Below are 19,660 nucleotides of genomic sequence, written 5' to 3'. Positions count from 1 at the left end.
GTTTCATGGTGTGTGCATGGACCCTCCATTATTCCAGCTTCATAACTCTTGCTGCAGGTGCAACACGCGAGCTGGTGTGCTTCGAAGGTGCTTGAGCTGTGTTTAGAGCCACTCCTTATTTAGATCTAGGGCAAGATAGAAGGCTGTTTTTGATATTTCAAAGGGGAGTGTTTAGATGCCTCTGCAGTAAGACCAGAAAGAAGGGCCAAGAATATTGTGCATGGCCACACTGGCTGTGATCTCTAGAACTTGTATTATCCCTGGAGGTTCTGCTTCGATGGAGGCTGGGGATGTTGAAACAAGACAAAACCTTCCCCCACACTCATTTTTCCCCGTGTTTAATGTAAGATAGTTTAGTATAGACTTGTTCTTTGATCAGTGTACATGTCAAGAATTTTATGTCTCTTAAATTTGTCACTGGAGTGGACTTGACCTTGGGTGATAATCTTACCTTGTGTGTGATAATAAAATAAGGTTAGTCATTATTACCACATTTTTAGGGTTCCTGGATTCTCTCCTAAAAGCCAAAAATGAAGCATTTTGCTAGTCATATTCCTCATTTAGTGCATCATTAAATACCAGCATCTGGAAACAGAAAGTGCAGCCCAGCCCAGCCCCGTGTGCTCTCGGATGACGGTTTTCAGCCAGGGCCTGCAATTTAATAGAGTATGGATGGCTGTCCCCAGTCCTGCTACTGTTTTAAATAGCATCATTTCAGGTTTGAACCTGCACCCCTGGGCTTGTCGTCAGAAAGTGTTTTGTAGCATGGCTTTTGTTTGGCGATGCTGGGGCTGGATAGGCTGTGAGCAACACCCCCATGCACACACATGGGTCTTCAGCCAGCTGACACACAGGCATGTTCATAGTCACCCAGCACTCCTGCCCAACTGTTTTTTTTTAATTGAAAAGGAATGCAGATTATTTTAGCTTTGATAATATTCTGGGAGCTTCCTGGCCTGGTATGAAAAGAGTGTGGCTGTAGGAAGGGATGCTGGTGGATGGACACCATGCCTGTCACTGCCATGAATGTGTCCCTGGATGGAGGTGCTTCCTAGGCAGGAGGCAGTGGCGCCCCAATGGATCTTTGAATGTCACTCTCTTCCTTGACCTGGTTTTCTTCTGCTAGGTGAAATAGGAGTGTAGTCCTGGCTGCCACCTTTAGTTCCAGCCACTCAATTTTTTTGGTCTACTTTTTTGAAAGAGTTGAAGTATTAATTGAGAATTTGCTGTGTGTTCAGCACTGACTCAGCTATAAATTCTGTGCCTTATACTGGGGGCTCTTGATAGAATAACTGCTTTTGATACGAGCACAAAAACCAAGAGAAAGAGAGATCTCCAGCAGTTGTGCCCTGCCACTGGACACAGGCTGAGCAGCTCCCTCAATCCCTTGGACCAGGTTCTCACCTGGTTCATCAATGAAGTCTAAGCTTTATACAAACCACCCATGCAAGGTAAGATAGAAAAGTTCCTTTTCCTTTTCCACTGAATAACATCTCAGTGACAATAGCATATATTTATTCAGTTTGGTACCAGGGATTGAACCCAGGGGCCTTTAACCACTGAGCCACACCCCAGCCCCCCTTCCCTTTTAAAAAACATTTTATTTAGAGACAGGATCTTGCTAAGTTGCTTAGGGTCTTGATATGTTGCTGAGGCTGGTCTTGACCTTGTGATTCTCTTGTCTCAATCTCCTAGGCTGCTGGGATTATAGATAGGCATGTGCCACAGCCCCTGGCTGACAGTAGCTTTTTAAAATAGCTTTATTGAGGGATAATTGACATAGCAACTGTACATATTTAAAGTGTACTCATTGATAAACTTGAACATGTTTACACCCATGATATCATCAAAATCAAAGTAATCCTTCCCACTTTCCCCACTTTTCAACTACTGATCTGCTTTCTGTCTCTATTATAGATTAGTTTGCATTTTCCAGAGCTTTATATAAACGGAATAATACAGTATGATCCTTTTTTGGTCTGGCTTCTTTTACTCAGCATAATTATTTCATTATTCATCCATGTTGTAGGTATTAATAGCTCATTTGATGGCTGGCTGGTGTTCCAGTGTATGGATGTACCACAGTTTGTTTATTCATTTGTAGTCTGGTAGTGGATTTTTTTAGGTTGTTTCCATCCAGTTTTTAGCTTTCGTAAATGAGCTGCTGAGAACATTCCTTATGTCAATGATAAATTAAATTTAGCTTTTCTGGTGTTTCCCTTGCTTTAAAGTGAGTTTTCTTATAAATCAAATAATTTCTTTTTCTTTTTTTTTTGTTTTGTGGTGCTGGGCATGGAACCCAGGACCTTGCACATACATGCTGTGCATATGCTCTACCGCTGAGCCACATCCTAGCCCACAAAGTGGTCTAATAGGATTAGTTTTAACTTCTTTTTCTCCTCTGCATTATATTAGCATTAGGTAAATGAAAAGGAACAGATTGTTTTTGGATGGACTAGAGTTGCCTTGGTTAATACTGTTGGATACCAGATTTGTAGCATCTTTAGAGATATGTTTTTTGAAAGCAAATGTGGTGCAGACACTAGTTTTCAATACTTATAAAAGCAGTCCTGGGAAAAGCTTCCAAGTGAGGGTTTGTCACTGGGGTGCATTCTGTGTCCTCAAAGCTATAGGCTTCCTGTGAACCCTGGAAACTACAGATCCCAGAAGAGGCAAGAGGATCATGGACCCAAAAAATTAGCAGATTTATTTGTTTTAACCCTGAAGGTATTTTTCTGTAAGGACCCTCCACGTTCTACTTCATGCTGATTTTGAACTACAGCAGAGGGGTGATTCTTTTTTTTTTTTTTTTATATTTATTTTTTAGTATTTGGCGGACACAACATCTTTGTATGTGTATGTGGTGCTGAGGATCGAACCCGGGCCACACGCATGCCAGGCGAGCGCGCTACCACTTGAGCCACATCCCCAGCCCCGAGGGGTGATTCTTAAAGATTTTAGCTTTGTTTATTTATAATCCTTCCCATGGTAATTGACGGTGAAGGAGCCCTCCCTTCCTGCCTCGGTCTTCTGTTTCCCACCCTGGACCTCCTGGGACTCCTCTCCATGCAGTTAGTGTTCTTGTTCCCTCTTTTGAGCCTGCGGACTGCTGGAGGATGTCCTGTAGGACCAGCGGGTGGAGAAAGGGCCTCTCTGAAGAGTCGAGCAGCCCAGCTATTTTCTCTCTAGGCTCCTAACGTGGCTTCTGCCTTTCCTTCTTCCAGAAGTGACCAGTTTAGAGCCAGCTGAGCTCACCTCAGTGTGCCCAGAATGTTTGTTTTCAATGTGAGAACGAAGCACTCTTGTTCAGGGTCTAAAATTATGATTATTATTTTTATTATTTTGGGTCCTGGGGATGGAATTCAGGCCTGTGCATGCTAGGGAAATGTGCTACCCCAGTTCCACTTACTACTTTCAAGGAAGAATTTTCTTGGTGGTTTTTGTGCTGGCGATTGAACCCACTGAGCCACATCCCCAGCCCTTTTTATTTTTTATTTTGAAACGAGGTCTAAGTTGTCAAGGACACACTAAGTTGCTGAGGCTGGCCCTGAACTTATGCTTCTCTTTCCTTCGCCTTCCCGGGTCACTAGATGATGGGGTGTGCTACCATGCCCAGCTAGAAAGGATGTTCTAAAACATTTACCAAAATGCCAGGGGGTTGCTTGAAGGAAATCTCATTCTGCCAATGTAACTACTCAGTTGACCTAAGAATAGCTCAGGACTGAGGCTCAAAGGTGGCACTGAAGCCTTCCCTGTCAGAGTGAAGCTGGAAATCCCTTGGTCATAGCAAATCTGATGACAGGCTTAGGTGCAGGATCTACTTCTTAATGTCCCTAAGGTCTTACCAGTGCTTTGATTCCATGTTCCCCTATTTGGATTCTGTAGAGATGAGGGCGTCTGTTTGAGTGACAGGTGGCTTAACTGGTAGAATGGCAGTTCCTTCAGACACTTGGCTTTTAATTTTTTTTTGGATTTTGTTCATTTCCGGGAAGTGGTGCCACCTGTTTATCAAATCAGGTGCTGCTGAAGATAGACATTGGAGGTGAGTTCTTAGGAAGTTGAACAAAACCTGCAGGTGGCTGTGAGTGCTGTTTTGGATCTCTGGCAACAGTCTGGCATCCAAGAGAGGAGGCCATTCAGTTGTCCATGGAAGGCATTAACAGGAGGCAGTGGCAGGGGTGGAGGTGTGGGAAAGTTGAGTGGATGACTCGGCCACTCACAGGACTGTGGATGTGTTCTGAGCTGGAGGTTCTAGGGTGACTTGAAGATTTCTGACCTCAAGTAGAAATGGTGGCGGTGTTCATCACAATAGGCATGGGTGGAGAGGCAGAGCAGGTTTGGGCGAACTGGAACTCAGTTTTTGTAATGCTGAGTCAACAGACTCAGCACCCAAGGGTTGCTGTCTGACATGGGGGGGAGGCTGGGTCTGGGTCTGGAGCTTAAAGAGTGCAAGTCTGCTGGTCCTCTGGGTGTGCCAGGGTGGGAAGACCAGTGTTCACAGGTGCACAGAAGCAGAGTCCACGGTGGGTCCCCGCTGAGGAGGACAGCCTCTGAGGCAGAGGGGGTGTGACAGCAGGATGGAATTGTTGGCGCTGCAGAGAAGTCTCAGGTCAGAGCAGCGCCCAGCTTTGGCAGTTCGGAGACCCGGGTGCCATGAGGGGGAGAGGCCATTTGCTAGGATGGAAGTAAGGGAGGGAGAGAGCCCGTGGTGTCTTCATGGAAAAGCAGAGTGGGCAATTCTGGGGTTCCTTGCAGGCTTTCTGTTCTGGGAATACTGAATTTTTATGCTCTGTGGCGCCGTCTCCCCCTGACTTTTCTTTTTTCAATGTTTAGAGCATTGTCTTAGCGTTCAGCGTACTGATCTTTGCATTTAGAAAGCTTCATGAAGACATTTTTCAGTTTGTATGTAAGAATGTGAGACTTAGAGCCTCTTAGGAAGCACAGGCACCATCAGCATTGTGTTCTGAAGTGCTCAGTCCTTGTATGTGCTGTCCCCACACAGCACCCATGCACTCTCTAGGCTAGGGTTGGCCTTCGGTGTGCTTGGAGACGACTGGCAGGGATAGAGGAGCTCTGGCTGAGATCCAGGGGAGGGCATTGGGCGTTGTCCCCTAGGTGAGCTTCAGTGAGCTTGGGTCAGGAAGCTCCCGAGAACCCAGTGACCCCTATTGGGATATTTGTTTTTTTCCAGGCCTGTCAACTACATGGTCCCAGAACTCTCGATCCCAGCACAGGAGAAGTTCCTGCTCCAGACATGAAGACCGGAAGCCTTCAGAGGTACTTCCTGCACGCCCGCCTGGCTCCGCATGCCATCCACGCGTGTGCATGAGGACATGCTGCCCCCAGACACCTGTTGGCCGATGTCTGTGTGCAGTCCTGGGCACGTTAACCTCTCTGTGCCTCTGTGTACAAGCTGTAGGAGGGGTTGCTCAGGTCTGTGCTTCGTAGGGTTCTTGTGAGTGGTGACTGGGTTAACACGCAGAGGCGCCTACATGCCCAGCACGTGCACTGTTCCCGGCACACAGAGTGCCCGATAACGGTTAGTTGTTATGATTAATTGTTTTCTTTCTTTCCTTTCCTGTTCCATCTTCGCTGGCTCCCAACAGCTCTCCCTCTGGCCAGGAGAGGAGCGGTTCAGCTGCTGCCAAGTCACTGCCAGCCTCAAGTTAGTTTTAGCCATGAATTTGTGGCTTATTTGGCAACAATCCAACGTAATTTGGGAGTTTTGCTTGGGGATTATGCTAAGGCTTCCCCTCATTCCTAATTTGTTTCTCCTCTTCTTCTGTTTCCCCTGCTGCTCCACATTTTGCTGTGTGTCTTTCTACCTGCACTTGTTTTTAGGTGCATCTTTCTCTGCTTTGTTAGAGATCCCACCTGTCCTGGGCTATTCTCTGTGACTACCTTGGCTGTGCTCGGAGGATTCCGAGTGAGCAGGTTATGGAAAGAGCTTGTGATTGGACTCTGGTTTTGTGTCGCCTCTTGATGGAGGACTTCAAAGTAGGCCCCATTCTGTAGTGGCCCTGTGGAGAGATGTCCTCTGAGGTGTCTGTGGGAGCTCCTAGAGGTGCTGTGTGCAGTAGAGGAGTCGGCTGGTGTGCAAGGACACCCTCCAGGAAATCTCGCATGTCCTGGAGGATTGCAGAGAGCTGCCCAGGAGGGGCCTCTGCATTAGGCCAGATGCTGCTGAGGAGGTGGCCATTCCATCCCTTGGGTTATTCCAGGCCTTTTGCGTTCACTTCCTTCTAGGGTACTGGTGTCTTTGGTTGTTTTTATTTCTTCTTTTTGATCCCTTGTGCTGCCTCTGATGTTTCTGACGACCTCAAGGAGTACCTTTCTGATGTTTACACCGTGCTGCTGTTTCAGTGCAGGTGTGCAAGAGCCCCACAGAAGCTGGTTGGTTCCTAGCATGTAAGTGGATCCCCTTCCACACCCCTGCGGTGCCTGCACCAGGTAGTGAGGGGGAGACCCTGAGCAGCAGGGACCTCGTGCCGGTCTTCTCCCTGACCTGTGTAACTTTCTCTGAGTTCAGACCACTTTTTTTTTTTGTGGTACTGAGGATTGAACCCAGGGTCTTGTGCACGAGAGGCAAGCACTCTACCAACTGAGCTGTATCTCTAGCCCCAGACCACTTTCTAAGTAAAGCAGTCATGTTGAACTGTCAGGGACTTTGGGAGCTTAGATCATTTGAGGGTGTCTTTCAGCTCTTGATCAGAGCCTCCCCGGCTCTCAGTGGAGGATGGTGGCTGCCGTTTCTCATCTTGTTGCTGCTGTTGGGTTCCCCTTCTTTGGCAGACTTCCTTGCTTTGTAAGGGACTGCTTTGAGGGAGGACAAGACAATGCGCTGGGCATCTGGTTCAGGACTCTGGGCTTGACAGGAACCCAAGATGCATGTAGGTCTTCGTGGAAGGCGTGTGACTAGGTTTCTTGCTTACTGATGGGACCATAGAGATGAGGAGTAGCATCCAGGGAAAACAAGCATGAAAGATGGCAGTGTGGAGAAGTGGCCTTTTAGTTGAGACACTGCCTCATTGTGTCATTGCCTTATTGTGGTGAAGTTTATTAAAGTGATCACCAGCCTGAAAAGCTACCAGGAAAAACAAATATGGACCTATTAGCAGGCGTATGATGTGAACTGTGCTTAGCAGCACAAGAAAGAACTTCTTGTCCTGAGAGGAGAGCTCAGCATTGTGACTTGTGTAAACAGAGGGCAGCTCGCAGATGCATGCCCCATCTCTGCCAAACGCAACTTTAGAGCCATGTGGACGCCAGGGTTGGGCTTCCTTATGTGGCCTGTAGTCTGCAGTAAGCCGAGGCCTGAGAAGGAGCCAGCTTGCACCCTCGGCTGGGAGGTGCGCTCTGCCCTCACGTGGTCAGGCTTGCTTGACACTGCAGGCCCGTGAGCGCAGGGACAGGTGCTGGGGGGCCCTTTGCAGTTCCCTCCTTTTGGTCTGTGATGAGGAATTGGGGAACTGTCTTAGAAGAGGGTAATTTGGAGTCTTGTCATTCTTTTTTTTTTGCAGGGTAGGGAGAGGGCTCTCTTCCCCTTTCTCCCCTCGCAAATGGTGCTTCCTGGGCAGAAGTCACGCCAGGTGAAATGGCGGTGTGGGAAACACATGCTGTTACTCCACGCCTGTCCTGTCTTGCACCCCAGAGGCCTGCTGCTGTTTTTCTTCCAGTGTTTTTCCAGGCATGTGTTTCTGCCTGGTCCTAGTCAACCTGGACCTTGCCCTCCCCAGACTCCGGCCCAGAGCCTGGTGTCCAGGAGGTAGGGGCTGGTGGGGGTGGCGAGTGTGGAGGAAGCGGCCTTGGCAGTTCTAGAAGGTTTTGACTCGAGGTTGTTATGGTTAATGAGTTTTATTTTTAAACATGTACCCAGAGAGCATCCTGAGTAGCGGGTGTCATTGGCTTCCTTGGTGAACAGAGAGTTCTTAGAAGTTTTCCAGAGGACATCAAGGTTTCTTTGTTGATGTTGGTATAGTCACTGCTGCATCTGCCTGTGTTGACAGAAGGGGCAAGAGGGCAGTCCTGCCAGCTGCTGCCACTCTAGGCCTGTGAGGCAAAGGGCGTGTCAGGTGCAGGGTTTCTGCAGGATGTCAGCCTTGTTTTGTGTTGATACAGCGACCTTGTTACCCTGCAGCTCCATGGTTACCCTGCAGCTGCCATCACTTTGGGAAAGAATGCAAATGTCAAATGTCAGTGTCCCTTTCTGTCCCTTGCAGGTGTTTAGGACAGACCTGATCACCGCCATGAAGTTGCATGACTCCTACCAGCTGAACCCGGACGAGTACTATGTGTTGGCAGATCCCTGGAGACAGGAATGGGAGAAAGGGGTCCAGGTGCCTGTGAGCCCGGGGACCATCCCGCAGCCTGTGGCCAGGTAGAGGTGCCCCGAGGACAGGACTGTGCCTCTGCCCACCCTTGTGTCTCCTCCTTTCCAGCCAGGAGCCGGACAGGAGAGGGTTCTAAATTAGCATCCAGATAATGTGAAGTCTCAGTGAAAGCGGAAGTGTAGCAGAGCCCAGTAGGCGGCGCACACCAGAGTCCAGACACTCAGGAGGCTGAGGCAGGAAGAGCAGTTTGAGGCCAGCCTGGGCCTCAAAGGGCCTTGTTTGTCTCTGAGTCAGAATAAGAAGGGCTGGGATGTATTTCCGTGGTGCGTACCCACCTAGCATGCTTGAGCCAGGACTGCAGAGGAGTGGGTGAGCGAGGATGACAGACAGTTCAGGCACAGAGAGTCGGGATCAGCCACCGTGGGGAGGTGCCCAGGGCACTCTGGGAAGTGACTGGCGCCTCCCTGCTGCTCTCTGCTGTGTTCTGCGTGGGCTCTGGGGATGGCTCTCTAGGGGATGAACCATAAGGGCCGTAGCCTGCAGTGGTTGGTTGGTCATTCCCCTCGAGAACAGGCGCGGAGACCTGCCATGCAGGGTTTATTTTATTTTATTAAAAAATATTTTGTTTTGTAGTTGTAGATGGACAGAATGCCTTTATTTTATTTGTTTTATTTTTTATGTCGTGCCGAGGATTGAACCCAGTGCTAGGCTGGCGGTCTGCTGCTGAGCTACAGCCCCAGCCCTTATTTTTTAATACTGTGGATTGAACCCAGGGCACTTAACCACTGAGCCACATCCCCAGCAGTTTTTATTTTTAATTTTGAGACAGGGTCTTTCATCTCATTAAAGTTCCTTAGAGCCTCACTAAGTTGTTGAGGCTGGCTTTGAACTCGCGATCCTCCTGCCTCATCCTCCTGAGTTGCTGGGATTGCAGGGGCGGGCCACTGCACCCCACAGAGCTGGGTTTTAGAGGAAGAAGGTTTTTGAGTCTGATCTCTGTATCCACTGACAAGTCCCCACCTCTCATAGGGTGAGTCCTTGCTGCCTCCTGGTTGCTTGTTTCCTCCTCGTGACCTGGAGAGACTGAGTACCTGCTCATCTGCAGGCACTGCATGGAGGCCGCCTTCTCTGTTGCTGAGCATGGCCTGTCCTCACCTCTTGGCCCTCCTCGTTGTGTTTCTTTAGGCGCGTGATTGGGTTTGGTTATTGCCATTTGGGATCTCAGACAGGTGTCTGTATTATGTTGCAGTCCATCGTGGATGGGCAGGCTCAGGTCGCCTCCAGGAGCCACCAGAGCTTGTAGGCTGAGTTCAGTCTGTGGAGCAGTGCCCACTAGGTCCTGCAGGGCACAGGCAGTAGACACTGCCTCCTTCCCCGAGATGCGGCCCAGCCCAGGCGCACTTGTGGAATTGCTCAGGACAGAAGCAGAGAGCACGCACCTTGTGAGGCTTTTCTTTCGGGACCTGCTGTCTCTTGAGTAGGAGGGAGAAGTCCCTTCTCTATGCTCATTTCAGTGCCCTGTAGAAAGAAGCACCAAGTTAATTTAAATAGGATGAAAGTGCTTCTGTAACTTGTTGGGCACCTATTGACACTGCTGCAGACTGTGGAAGCACAGTTGTGGAGGACACTGGGGGCCGTGGCTCCTGGCTGGAGGGGGCTTGCCCTTACGTGAGTAGGTTGAGGTAGGCAATTGATTTCCAGGTGCTGACAGGTTGGGGGAGAGAGTGGGAGAAGAAGACACCTGGGCTCCTTTTCTGGGGCCATAGGCTCACATTGGGAGAGTCCCCTGCTTGGCTGGAACGTTGTGTGCCTTAGATTTCTTTAATGGATGGCTAAGGCCTAATTCTTTCTCTTCCAATCCCCTTAGTAAGATGAGACCAGGCCCCTCCTCCCGCACCCGTTTTCCAGCATGTGCTGTGTGTCCAGCTTGAGGGGCCATTTTTGCTCCTGCGGATGTTCTTGAGAAACCAGTGCTGGCAGGTGACCTCCAGCAGGGCTGGGCAGGCCTGGTTGTGGAGGTGATGTAATGACTGACCCCTGGCAGCAGGCCTGAGCCACTGGAGTGGTAGTTGGTGCAGGCGTGCTGGTGTCCTGTGAAGTGGTTTTGAAGACTTCTGCAGTGTTTTCTAGTTGGGCTCTTGTGGTGTTTGGGTTGTAGGCCTGTGTTCTCTGTGAACTGGGGACAACCCGGGCATCTGGGCGTCAGAGGAGCAGGCTCCACCTGGGGCCTTCTGATAAACCTGCTTGTAGGTGGTGAACGGGTAATGTGGCCGCCTTCTCTTCCTGTCCACCAGGGTTGTGTCCGAAGAGAAATCCCTCATGTTCATCAGGCCCAAGAAGTACATAGTGTCCTCGGGCTCTGAGCCTCCTGACTTGGGCTACGTGGACATCCGGACGCTGGCCGACAGCGTGTGTCGATATGACCTGAACGACATGGATGCCGCGTGGCTGGAGCTGACCAACGAGGAGTTCAAGGAGATGGGTGAGAGAGCACGGTACAGGGCAGGGGCCCACTGTCAGCCCTCCCCCTGGGCTGCCAGGGCTCGTCTGACTGCAGCGGAGGTGATCAGGGGATTGGGAGGCTGCATGTCCCTCAGAGTGGCACGGGATGGTCCCCTGGGAGTGGAGGTGGGCTCCGGGAGGCTGCAGATGGCATGACTTCCCATCCATGCTGTGTCCCACCCGTCCCTGACTTCCCTGAAGTGGGGTGCCTTTCTTTCCTCTCATACCCCTCGGGCTCCTTCCTGGCCTCTGCTGCTGCTGGGCAAGGTGAACGTGCTGCAGCCATTTGTGTTTTTGCCCAGGGACTCTTTGGTCCCGCTGCAGACCGAGCTGCCTGTTCCCCTTACCTGTTGGTCCGTTCCTGGCTTCTCCTTGAGGAAGCCTCACCTCAGCCGATCAATCACGGTTTCCTTATTAGCGGGCGCCGTGGTTGCTTGCCCCGCATGGGTGGAGTCTGGGGTGGTAGCAGTGTCCTCCTGCGCACGGGCCTGACTGCTGAGGTGGCCTTGAGGGCCCTGACAGCGAGAGGAGGATGGATGTCAAGTCCAGACTCTTTGACAGTGGAAGTTCACAAGGGGGTGCAGTTGGCGTCCTGGGCGCCGGGTGTGAAGTTGGCGCTGGCTCTGTATTTATCATCCAGCTCATCACTGTCACAGCCTGGAAGGACAGCCACTTTGTGGTTTCCATGGAGCCTGGCAGGGGCCTCCTGTGGTAAGGCTTGTCCTGTCTCAGCTGGTTCACGGCCGAGTGGGTGGCGACCAGCATGCCTTACTTTGGCTTGGTGGCTCAGCTGTTGTGACAGACAGTGGATTTCCTTGGTGGCCGTTGCTTTAGTGGCCACATAGCAGGCTGGGAGTTGCTTTACAGGCTCTGCTCAGAAGCTCTCCGGTGGTCTCTTGGAGCTGAGCACTCTTACCTTTGTGAGTGGTGAACCTCTGCCTTGAGCAGCATTGTGAAGACCTAAGCACTCCCCTCTGTCCTGTGAAGCCAGAGGTCTCAGCCCGATTCCTGGCTTTTGTGAATGGTTTCATTAATAAGAACTGGGCTAATTCATCAGGTTTAAAGATATTGCTGAATACTTTGGCAGGAAAAATTATGTAGTTGTATAACATAAATTGAATATGATGTTTGTTTTAGTTGCTATTGGTCTTTTTAGATAAAAATTTAATTGTAGGGCATAGTACTGTATTTTCAAAGTCAGTGGTGTTTCCAAAACCAGTAGGAGGTACTGGGATGAAAAGTTGGCTGTGGAGAAGCCATTTCATAATTAGATAGATAGATGGCCCTTTGCATGTATGGGGCTGTTATCAGCGTCTAATACAGTTCTTCCAATTTTACAAACTTGGAGGTTTATTGATGGTTTTAAGATTTATGCTAATACATTCAAGTTGTTGTAGGCTCTAGTAACATTTCCAGTGATTTTTCTTCCTTTCTTTTTTTTGCAACTTAAATGTCCTGTTTATTTTTTTAACTTGTTGTTTTCCTCTCTGCACAAGTATTTTCATTTTAGAAAGTGTGGAAAACAAACTTCTGCAAACAGAAGAAAATAAATCCTCTCCCCCTACCAGCTCAGACCATGATAGCCACTTCAAATTTACTTTTGATCTTTCTTGAAGAAGAGTATGTTTTACTTGATCCACAGTGAACTGTCTTCTTTGCCCCAGATATTTTCCCATGTTGGTCATTTCTGATTAACTGTATTTCAGCTTGATGGAGTCTGCAGTGTGTGGAGGGATGAGCCAGTCGAAGAGAATTGAATGCTTGTAGTGAAATTTGTTTTTCAGAGTACTATTTTTTATTTTATTTTTTAAAGCATAAGAAAGGAATTAAAAAAAATACCCAAACTCCTAGTATGTGGCTATGGCTTCTGAAAGTCACTTACATGCTGGTGGTTTTGTATAATAACTAATGAAATGAATTATGTGACACTACATGTCCTTGATCCTTGAGTCCTTCTCAGAATTGTTGATTGCTTTTCTATTTACTCTGTCTTTAGTGCCTGACCACAGGGAGCAAACTATTGCCTGGAAGAGCTTTTCTGTGGAAGGGTCTGAGAGGCATTCATTAGAAAATTCTGGGACGCTCAGGGATAGGCTTAAGTTCTGTTATTTATCTATTGTAAATTGTAAGTTCAAATACAACAATACTGTTTCATTACAAAATTATCATGGATTTCTTAGAGCGAGCTTTGTGGTTTTTCTTTCAGGAATGCCTGAACTGGATGAGTTCACCATGGAAAGGGTCCTGGAGGAATTTGAGCAGCGATGCTATGACAATATGAATCATGCCATCGAGACCGAGGAAGGCCTGGGGATCGAGTACGATGAAGACGTGGTCTGTGACGTCTGCCAGTCCCCCGATGGTGAGGACGGCAACGAGATGGTGTTCTGCGACAAGTGCAACATCTGTGTGCACCAGGTAGGTGGCCGCCCGGGGTGCCCAGAGGGCATGCTGCTGGAGCCCAGTCCACCCTCCGAGGGGGACCCCTGCCCTGCCTTGCTGAGGGGCCTGTAGACTGGAGCTGCGGAGTCCAGAGCGCTCCAGGGTTTGGAGCCCGTGTTGCTGCCTCCACAGCGGCAGCAGGACCCAGCTAGGAGCGCTGCAGGACCAGCACTGCAGGCTTGTGTTCCGAGTTCCACAGTCTGGGGGCCTTAAAACAGTAGAAGCCCATGGTCTTGTATTCTACAGGCTGCAAGTCCAAACAAGGTGTCCACAGGGCCCGTTCCCTCGAGGTACACAGGCAGCTCTCTGGCCTCCTCCAAGCCTGGTGGCTTTCAGTCCTGTGTGTCCTGGCTTGCAGCTGCTTCTTTGGGGTGTTCCCCTGTTGTCTGTCCTCACAGGGCTGTTTTCGTGAGGAGCTGGGTTGTGTTGGTGTCAGTGACCCAAGTCCTCCCGTTGCTCCAGTTTAACTAATTATGCCTGCAGTGACTATTTAATAAGGTCCCGCTTTGAGATGGTGGGGTTCGGACTTTATCTTTTGGTGTGACCTGGAACTTTGCTAGCATGTGTTGATCTGTAAATGGAGCTATTGAAGCACAGGAGGGTTACTGAAGATTTTTTTCAAGAAAAGTAGGATTTGGTGGCAGTAAGATTTGGTAGCTGCTTGCTACTGTCCACAGAGAGAGCTTAGGACGTCAGTGGGGCTGGCTCTGAGTGATTCTAAAAGTTTCGACTGTCTCCATGCTCCTAGGTTATTCATTCTTCAGGCATTGATTCATTCTTGCGGGCGGTACTGGGGATTATCCCAGAGTTACCATTTCCCAGCCCTTTTTACTTTTTATTTTGACGGTCTCAAACTTGTGATCCTCCTGCCTTAGCCTCCAGAGTAGTTGCTACTACACTTGCTCCATGAAAGTTCTTTTTTTTTTTTTTTGGCACTAGGGATTGAACCCAGGGGTGCTCAGCCACTGATCCACATTCCCAAACCTTTATATAACATGTAGACACAGGGCCTTGCTGAGTTGCTGTGAGGCTGGCTTTGAACTCACGTTCCCCCTGAATCAGCCCTTGAGCCATCAGGATTACAGGCGTGTGCCCCTGGGCCCAGCTCCGTGAAGTTCTTGATTGCCATTTTGTTAGTAGTCTGCCTGCTTCCTGGCTTCACTTCTTGTCTGAAGACTTCACCACCTATGGCCTTGTCCAGGCTCTGCTGGAGAACTGGTTGAACTCTGTTTCACAAGTGAGCTGGCCATCCTGGGGAGGGACCTTCTGGGGCCTCCTCACAGGAGTGGTGGCAGAGCTGGCCCTGGCACTCAGCGGCTGGAGACACCGCTTCCCCACCTCCATTCTTTCTGCCATGCTGTGTTGTCCCTTTCCTCATTTTACTCTGGGAGGCCCCCTGGCTTGTCTTGAAGGCATACTTTATCCGATGAGCTGAGATCGGCTCTAGAAGGCCTGATGTAGGTGCTTACTGTTTGTAAGAGTGTCACCCAGCAGCACTAGGAAGGGTTTGTTTTACCCGCCAGGGTGCTGGCGTGGCCTGTCCGTGCCTCGCGCTTGGCTGAGCTGCAGGTGCCCCCCTCGCCCACCTTGCACCTGAGGTTTCCTTGTGCATCCTGGGTATGTAGCGTGCCCAGGGCTGTTCTCTGCCTGGAGAGCTGGAGCTGTGACGGCGGCTCGACTCCCGGCTCCAGTTCATCGAGGATGCGGTTCTGACGGCCTGGTCTTCAGAGGCCTCTGACTGAGCTTCTGTTCCTCCCTGGCTTCCTTCCTCCCCTCGCTCAGCTCACATTTGCCTCTTCTCTCTTCCAGCTACCTTCATCATTTCAACTGTAATAGCCTTGATTTCTGCAGTTGATGCCTCTAGTGTAATTTGGGAAGCCTGTGCAAGACAGGCTCTATTTTTTTAAACATCAGCTAAAGAGACTGAATTCTCCCTTTGTCTGGGATGTCTGTTTTTTGGATCTTGGCTCCTGTGGGAGAGTGTTGGGGTCTGGCTGGTGGAGGTCGCCCAGCCTTGGGAGTGAGGTGTCCTGGTTTATTTCAGTCCCCCACTACCGCCTTCAGTCTCCTTTAATAGCACTGCCACTTCCCCTCCCTTCACCCCTCTTCGTTGATAAAGCAGGGTGGGTAGCTTCTCCCATCTGACTCCTTGGGACTTTGAGCACTCACTGAAACCCCGTCTAGAAACTTGGTATAGGTGGGTTTTGTAACAACACTGCAGAGCAGATTATTTAAAAACTTTTCTGTCTGGAGCTTGCCAGGACCACCCTGTGCTAAACATATACGTGTTTTGTGTGTCCTTAGGGCACAGACCCATGCAAGGCTTCCTTGTAGTGGCCAGTGGTGTTTCCTGAGGGAGAGGGTCACTGCTCAGTGGACGTGGGACTGTTTGTGTTGCCTGTGGTTCCGTGAAAATCTTTCTAGGTGTCTTTAAATTAATTGATAAAAATGGGAACAGTAAATGATTTTCTCTCCTCTCCTTGGGGATGTCCTGTGGCATTACAGGCCTGCTATGGAATCCTCAAGGTGCCAGAAGGCAGTTGGCTATGCCGGACCTGTGCCCTGGGAGTCCAGCCAAAATGTTTGCTGTGTCCCAAGAAGGGCGGTGCTATGAAGCCCACCCGCAGCGGAACCAAGTGGGTCCATGTCAGCTGTGCCCTGTGGATCCCTGAGGTAAGCGTGGTTCTTACTAGCACCTCATCTCAGAAGGCCCTGGCTGGTACTTGGGACTGGGCATGAGGAGCCATGTGTATGTGGGCAGCTTGTAGCTGATGGGTGAAAAGATACCTTTACTTGCTGGGACCTGCAGCATACCACCCTGTTGTCATGAGTGTGAATTTGTAGCAGTGCTGCCTGGAGGTGCAGTGGGTGAACTCCAGAGGGCAGTGTCCTGTCCGGTGGCTTCACCTGTGCCTAATCATGGCTGACGCCCACCTGCAGGGTCAGGCCTGCAGCCTCCATGGCTGTGGCCTGGGCCTGGCAGTGCCGTCCTGTGGATCCTTGTGCTTGGCAAGCCTCACACTCGACACCACCATGGTTAAACATCATGCTCTAGGTTATACTTCTGTGATTTTTATTTAAATTCTTATTCAGCCTCAACCTTTATAAATTCAGGTCTGGTCTAATTTACTTCAAGTCCCAGACCTTAACTGATTTAATTTGCACGGCTCACTATGAGAATATCATTTGTGATTCAGATCCCACCATTTTTTGGTGTATGATTTGGTTCATTTTCCCTCTTGAGGAAAACGACATAGGGATGGTGTTGGTTTCTGATCCGAGTCTTGGTGGTGCTGGGTCTCCTGATTCTGCATTAACAGGATACATACAGTTCAGCGACCTCAGTGAACGTGGAGTGGACTCCTGTTGACTTTGGTGGATTTCTACTTTGAATCTAGTCTGTGTTACAACTGAAGAAAATGGTTTTCTTTAGTGAGAGAGATTAAAATAGATTATGTATGTACTTACTCCATTCTCGGTCATCTATTTAAATATATTTAAGATGGCTTTTTAGTCTTGACACATTCCTTGAATCTGAGACACAGTAGATTGCATGGTCCTGACACACGAGAGTCTTGGTCATCGCACTCTTAAATGATAAATGAAAATGTTTTGTAATTGAACTTGTCTCCATTAGATGGGGACAGGGCTAGGGCTCTCCTGTCTGCCCCGGGGTCCCTGAGGGCTCCCCTGTTGCAGGAAAGTCAAGAACCTGTGAGTCTTGAATGGCCACACTTGGCCCTGATGGCCTGTCTCCGTTCTTGCTGTCTCTGATTTCCAGGTGAGCATTGGCAGCCCCGAGAAGATGGAGCCCATCACAAAGGTGTCTCACATCCCCAGCAGCCGGTGGGCGCTCGTGTGCAGCCTCTGCAACGAGAAGTTCGGGGCCTCCATACAGGTACGTCGCTTAGGAAGAAGGGCTGGTTTCCTTTCCCCGCTGTGGGTAGCAGGGTGAGGGAGACTGTACCCTCAGAGGCTCCTGCGGCAGGAGCTGCAGGACTCAGGGTGAGGGGTAGCCGCCCTTCCCAGGGACGGGATGGCTCCTGTCCGCAGGAACACTGTCAACTGGCTGATGATCGTCACATAGTTGCCTGGAAGTTTGCCTGAGCGGGGAGGCAGTTCCAGATTGTCTCGGTCCTTCCCTTGCTACCCCAAGCCTGGTGCCACAGCCCCTCTGTTCAGAGAGACACCTTCCACAGAGAACCCAGTTTTCCGACATGCCTCACTTGGAGTCTCCCTGCCTGCAGGCTCAGCATGCCATGGCGCACCTCCCCAGGCCGCGGGGTTGGGTGCTGCCGCCACACTGGCAGAAACACACTGCTTGGCGCTTGCTAGGTGGAGGGGCGTCCGAGGTGCCCTGCGGGTGCTCTTGGCCCAGGTTGTTACCTGATCTGAACAGTCTGGTTCCTTGATTCTTCGTGGCACTGTGGCCGTGAGTGCCTGAGGGACTGAGAGCAGCACTCCTGTGTGTCCAGAACAGGGCAGCGGGGTCCCAGAGCTGGTGGATGAGAGAGAGTGGGGCGGCGTGTGTGCTGCTGGCTTGCCAGGGTGCCTGGACTGCTCCGCAGGGCCCTCTGGTCCTCAAGCTGGCCATCGGACGGTCCTCACTCAGGCCTGCGAGCGATGTGGAGTTCCTGGAGCAGAGACACTTGAGGGCAGCTCCTCTCCGTGCAGAGAATAGCAGCTCAGTGTAGACAGTGCCAGGCACGGGGCCCTGGGGCTCAAAGATACATGGCTTTGTTGGCGAAGCCAGTTTTAAGTTTTGGCTGATACCAAAATGGCTGACTGGGAATAGAATCTTAAAAACTAAAGGGCAGAAATGCCTCTGGTTTGAGAATTGAGTTGGGCAAGGAGAACAGAGAAGTTAACAGGCTTCCAGTGGGTGTGTGCGTGTGTGTTTACTTGTGAGAAGCCCTGGTGATCTGCTGGGGGGGGAAACCATTGCTTCTGGGGTAGCTGGTGTTCTGAGCGCAGAGTGGACGCGCTGTCCTGCGCACCCTGTCCTGGTCCTCATTTGAATTTAAGAGGCCTGCAAATGGGCGCTGGGCATCCCTATGAGGAGAGAGGATGTGGTGTCTCTTCTGCACTGTTGGCCTCTTTTTCCCAGAACATGAATTTGAAGAAGAGGCCGGGGGAGGCTGATGATTTTCATATCTTCCCAGAATGGGTTGATTTTATTAAGAGTTCCTCTCTGTGGTGTGTGCAGCTGTGGAGGCTCTGGTGCTGAGTCAGCCTGCGTGGGAAGGCCCCGAGCATGGCCTCTGGCCCTCCCAGCCCTGGGTGTGCACAGCGGTGCTTCTCTTCAGGGGCAGACGGCTGGGTTAAATGTGGCTTGAGCCAGACAAGGAGAGTGTCTCTGGCATCTGTCACCACTTTAGCCCCCCACTGGCGCATGCTGTGGGAGGAGCACCCTGACTCTGATGACATGGCCAGGTGTGTGTGTGTGTGTGTTTTGTCACCAGAGCTGCTGTCACACACTCCTTGGAATTGAGGTTGTTTACAGATAGAACTAGGAGTTTATTTCATGTGCTGTAGGTGAGGGGGATGGGGATGGTGGAGGGGGATGGGGGATGGTGGAGGGTGCTGGATTGCTATAGCAGTGGGTGAAATCATGGCTGGCGTGGAGTGAAATGCTGAAGTGACTAGGAGAACGCGCCCAGCTGCAGCCCCTGCCCTCCTGGCTCTGTGACCCAGCCTGTTGAGTGAGTTCAGCTGCTTGGTGGCCTGGAGCCACGGGTTCTGCTCCCCTGCCCGCTGGCATGCCCTGGGGTCTCTTGGCCTCACACAGGCAGTGTTGCTCTAAGGGACTGACTTCAGCTTCCACCAGGAACCTCCTTCCAGGGATTTGCTCAGTGAGATCAGAAGCCGCTGATCGCTGGCTCCTGCTGGGCCAGAGGCTGTGGTCTGAACCGTAGCAGGCGCTGCGGCAAGGCAGTCAGCAACCTTGCTGTGGCCTGGCCTTCAGAGTGACTTCCCTGTGGCCACAGGACGTGGTCCCTGGTGGTGCCCTTCTACCCCTTGGGCTCATGGGAGCCTCTGTGCTGGCAGGGCCTGTCTCCATCCTGGGCTGGGCCTTCTCGTCGTCTCCTTTGCACCTTCTGCTCTGACCTCTGGGCACTGCTTCAAGGGAGTGTGGCATTTATCTTCCCACTTGTGGGGTCAGAGTGAGGATTCACTTTCCTTTTAAAACCCGACAAGTAGTCATTGGTCCTGGGGGGACTCTTGTCCAGATTGTTCCCACAAACACCTTCCTCATGTCCCCGAGGAAAGCCAGGTTAGTGCTCTAGCGTGTGCTCTGCGTGTTGAGCAGCTGCTACTTGGAGCATGATGCACCCTTGTCATGAGTGCCATTTGCACGGTCACGGACATGGTTGTTCTAAGAAGAG

At 50.6% G+C, this 19,660-nt stretch overlaps 1 protein-coding gene across 4 annotated transcripts in view; it reads left to right on the top strand.

Moving 5' to 3' along the window:
* Jade1 (jade family PHD finger 1) overlaps positions 1 to 19,660 on the top strand; it is a 55,113-nt gene that overhangs the window by 23,288 nt on the left and 12,165 nt on the right. For 3 of the 4 annotated variants that reach the window (XM_027926609.2, XM_071614672.1, XM_071614671.1), the window contains exons 3-8: positions 5,192 to 5,277; positions 8,220 to 8,377; positions 10,625 to 10,812; positions 13,039 to 13,250; positions 15,780 to 15,947; positions 17,056 to 17,172. In XM_027926609.2, the coding sequence (XP_027782410.2) occupies positions 5,192 to 5,277; positions 8,220 to 8,377; positions 10,625 to 10,812; positions 13,039 to 13,250; positions 15,780 to 15,947; positions 17,056 to 17,172 (929 nt within the window). Of the gene's footprint in view, positions 1 to 5,191; positions 5,278 to 5,606; positions 5,666 to 8,219; positions 8,378 to 10,624; positions 10,813 to 13,038; positions 13,251 to 15,779; positions 15,948 to 17,055; positions 17,173 to 19,660 lie in introns of those variants that run through there. The other variant, XM_071614673.1, reaches the window with a different exon arrangement.

Source organism: Marmota flaviventris, chromosome 7 (assembly GCF_047511675.1).
Source record: "Marmota flaviventris isolate mMarFla1 chromosome 7, mMarFla1.hap1, whole genome shotgun sequence".
Classification (NCBI taxonomy): Eukaryota; Metazoa; Chordata; class Mammalia; order Rodentia; family Sciuridae; genus Marmota; species Marmota flaviventris.
Note: the sequence above shows the minus strand (reverse complement) of the source record. Positions and strands in the feature narration are given on the sequence as shown.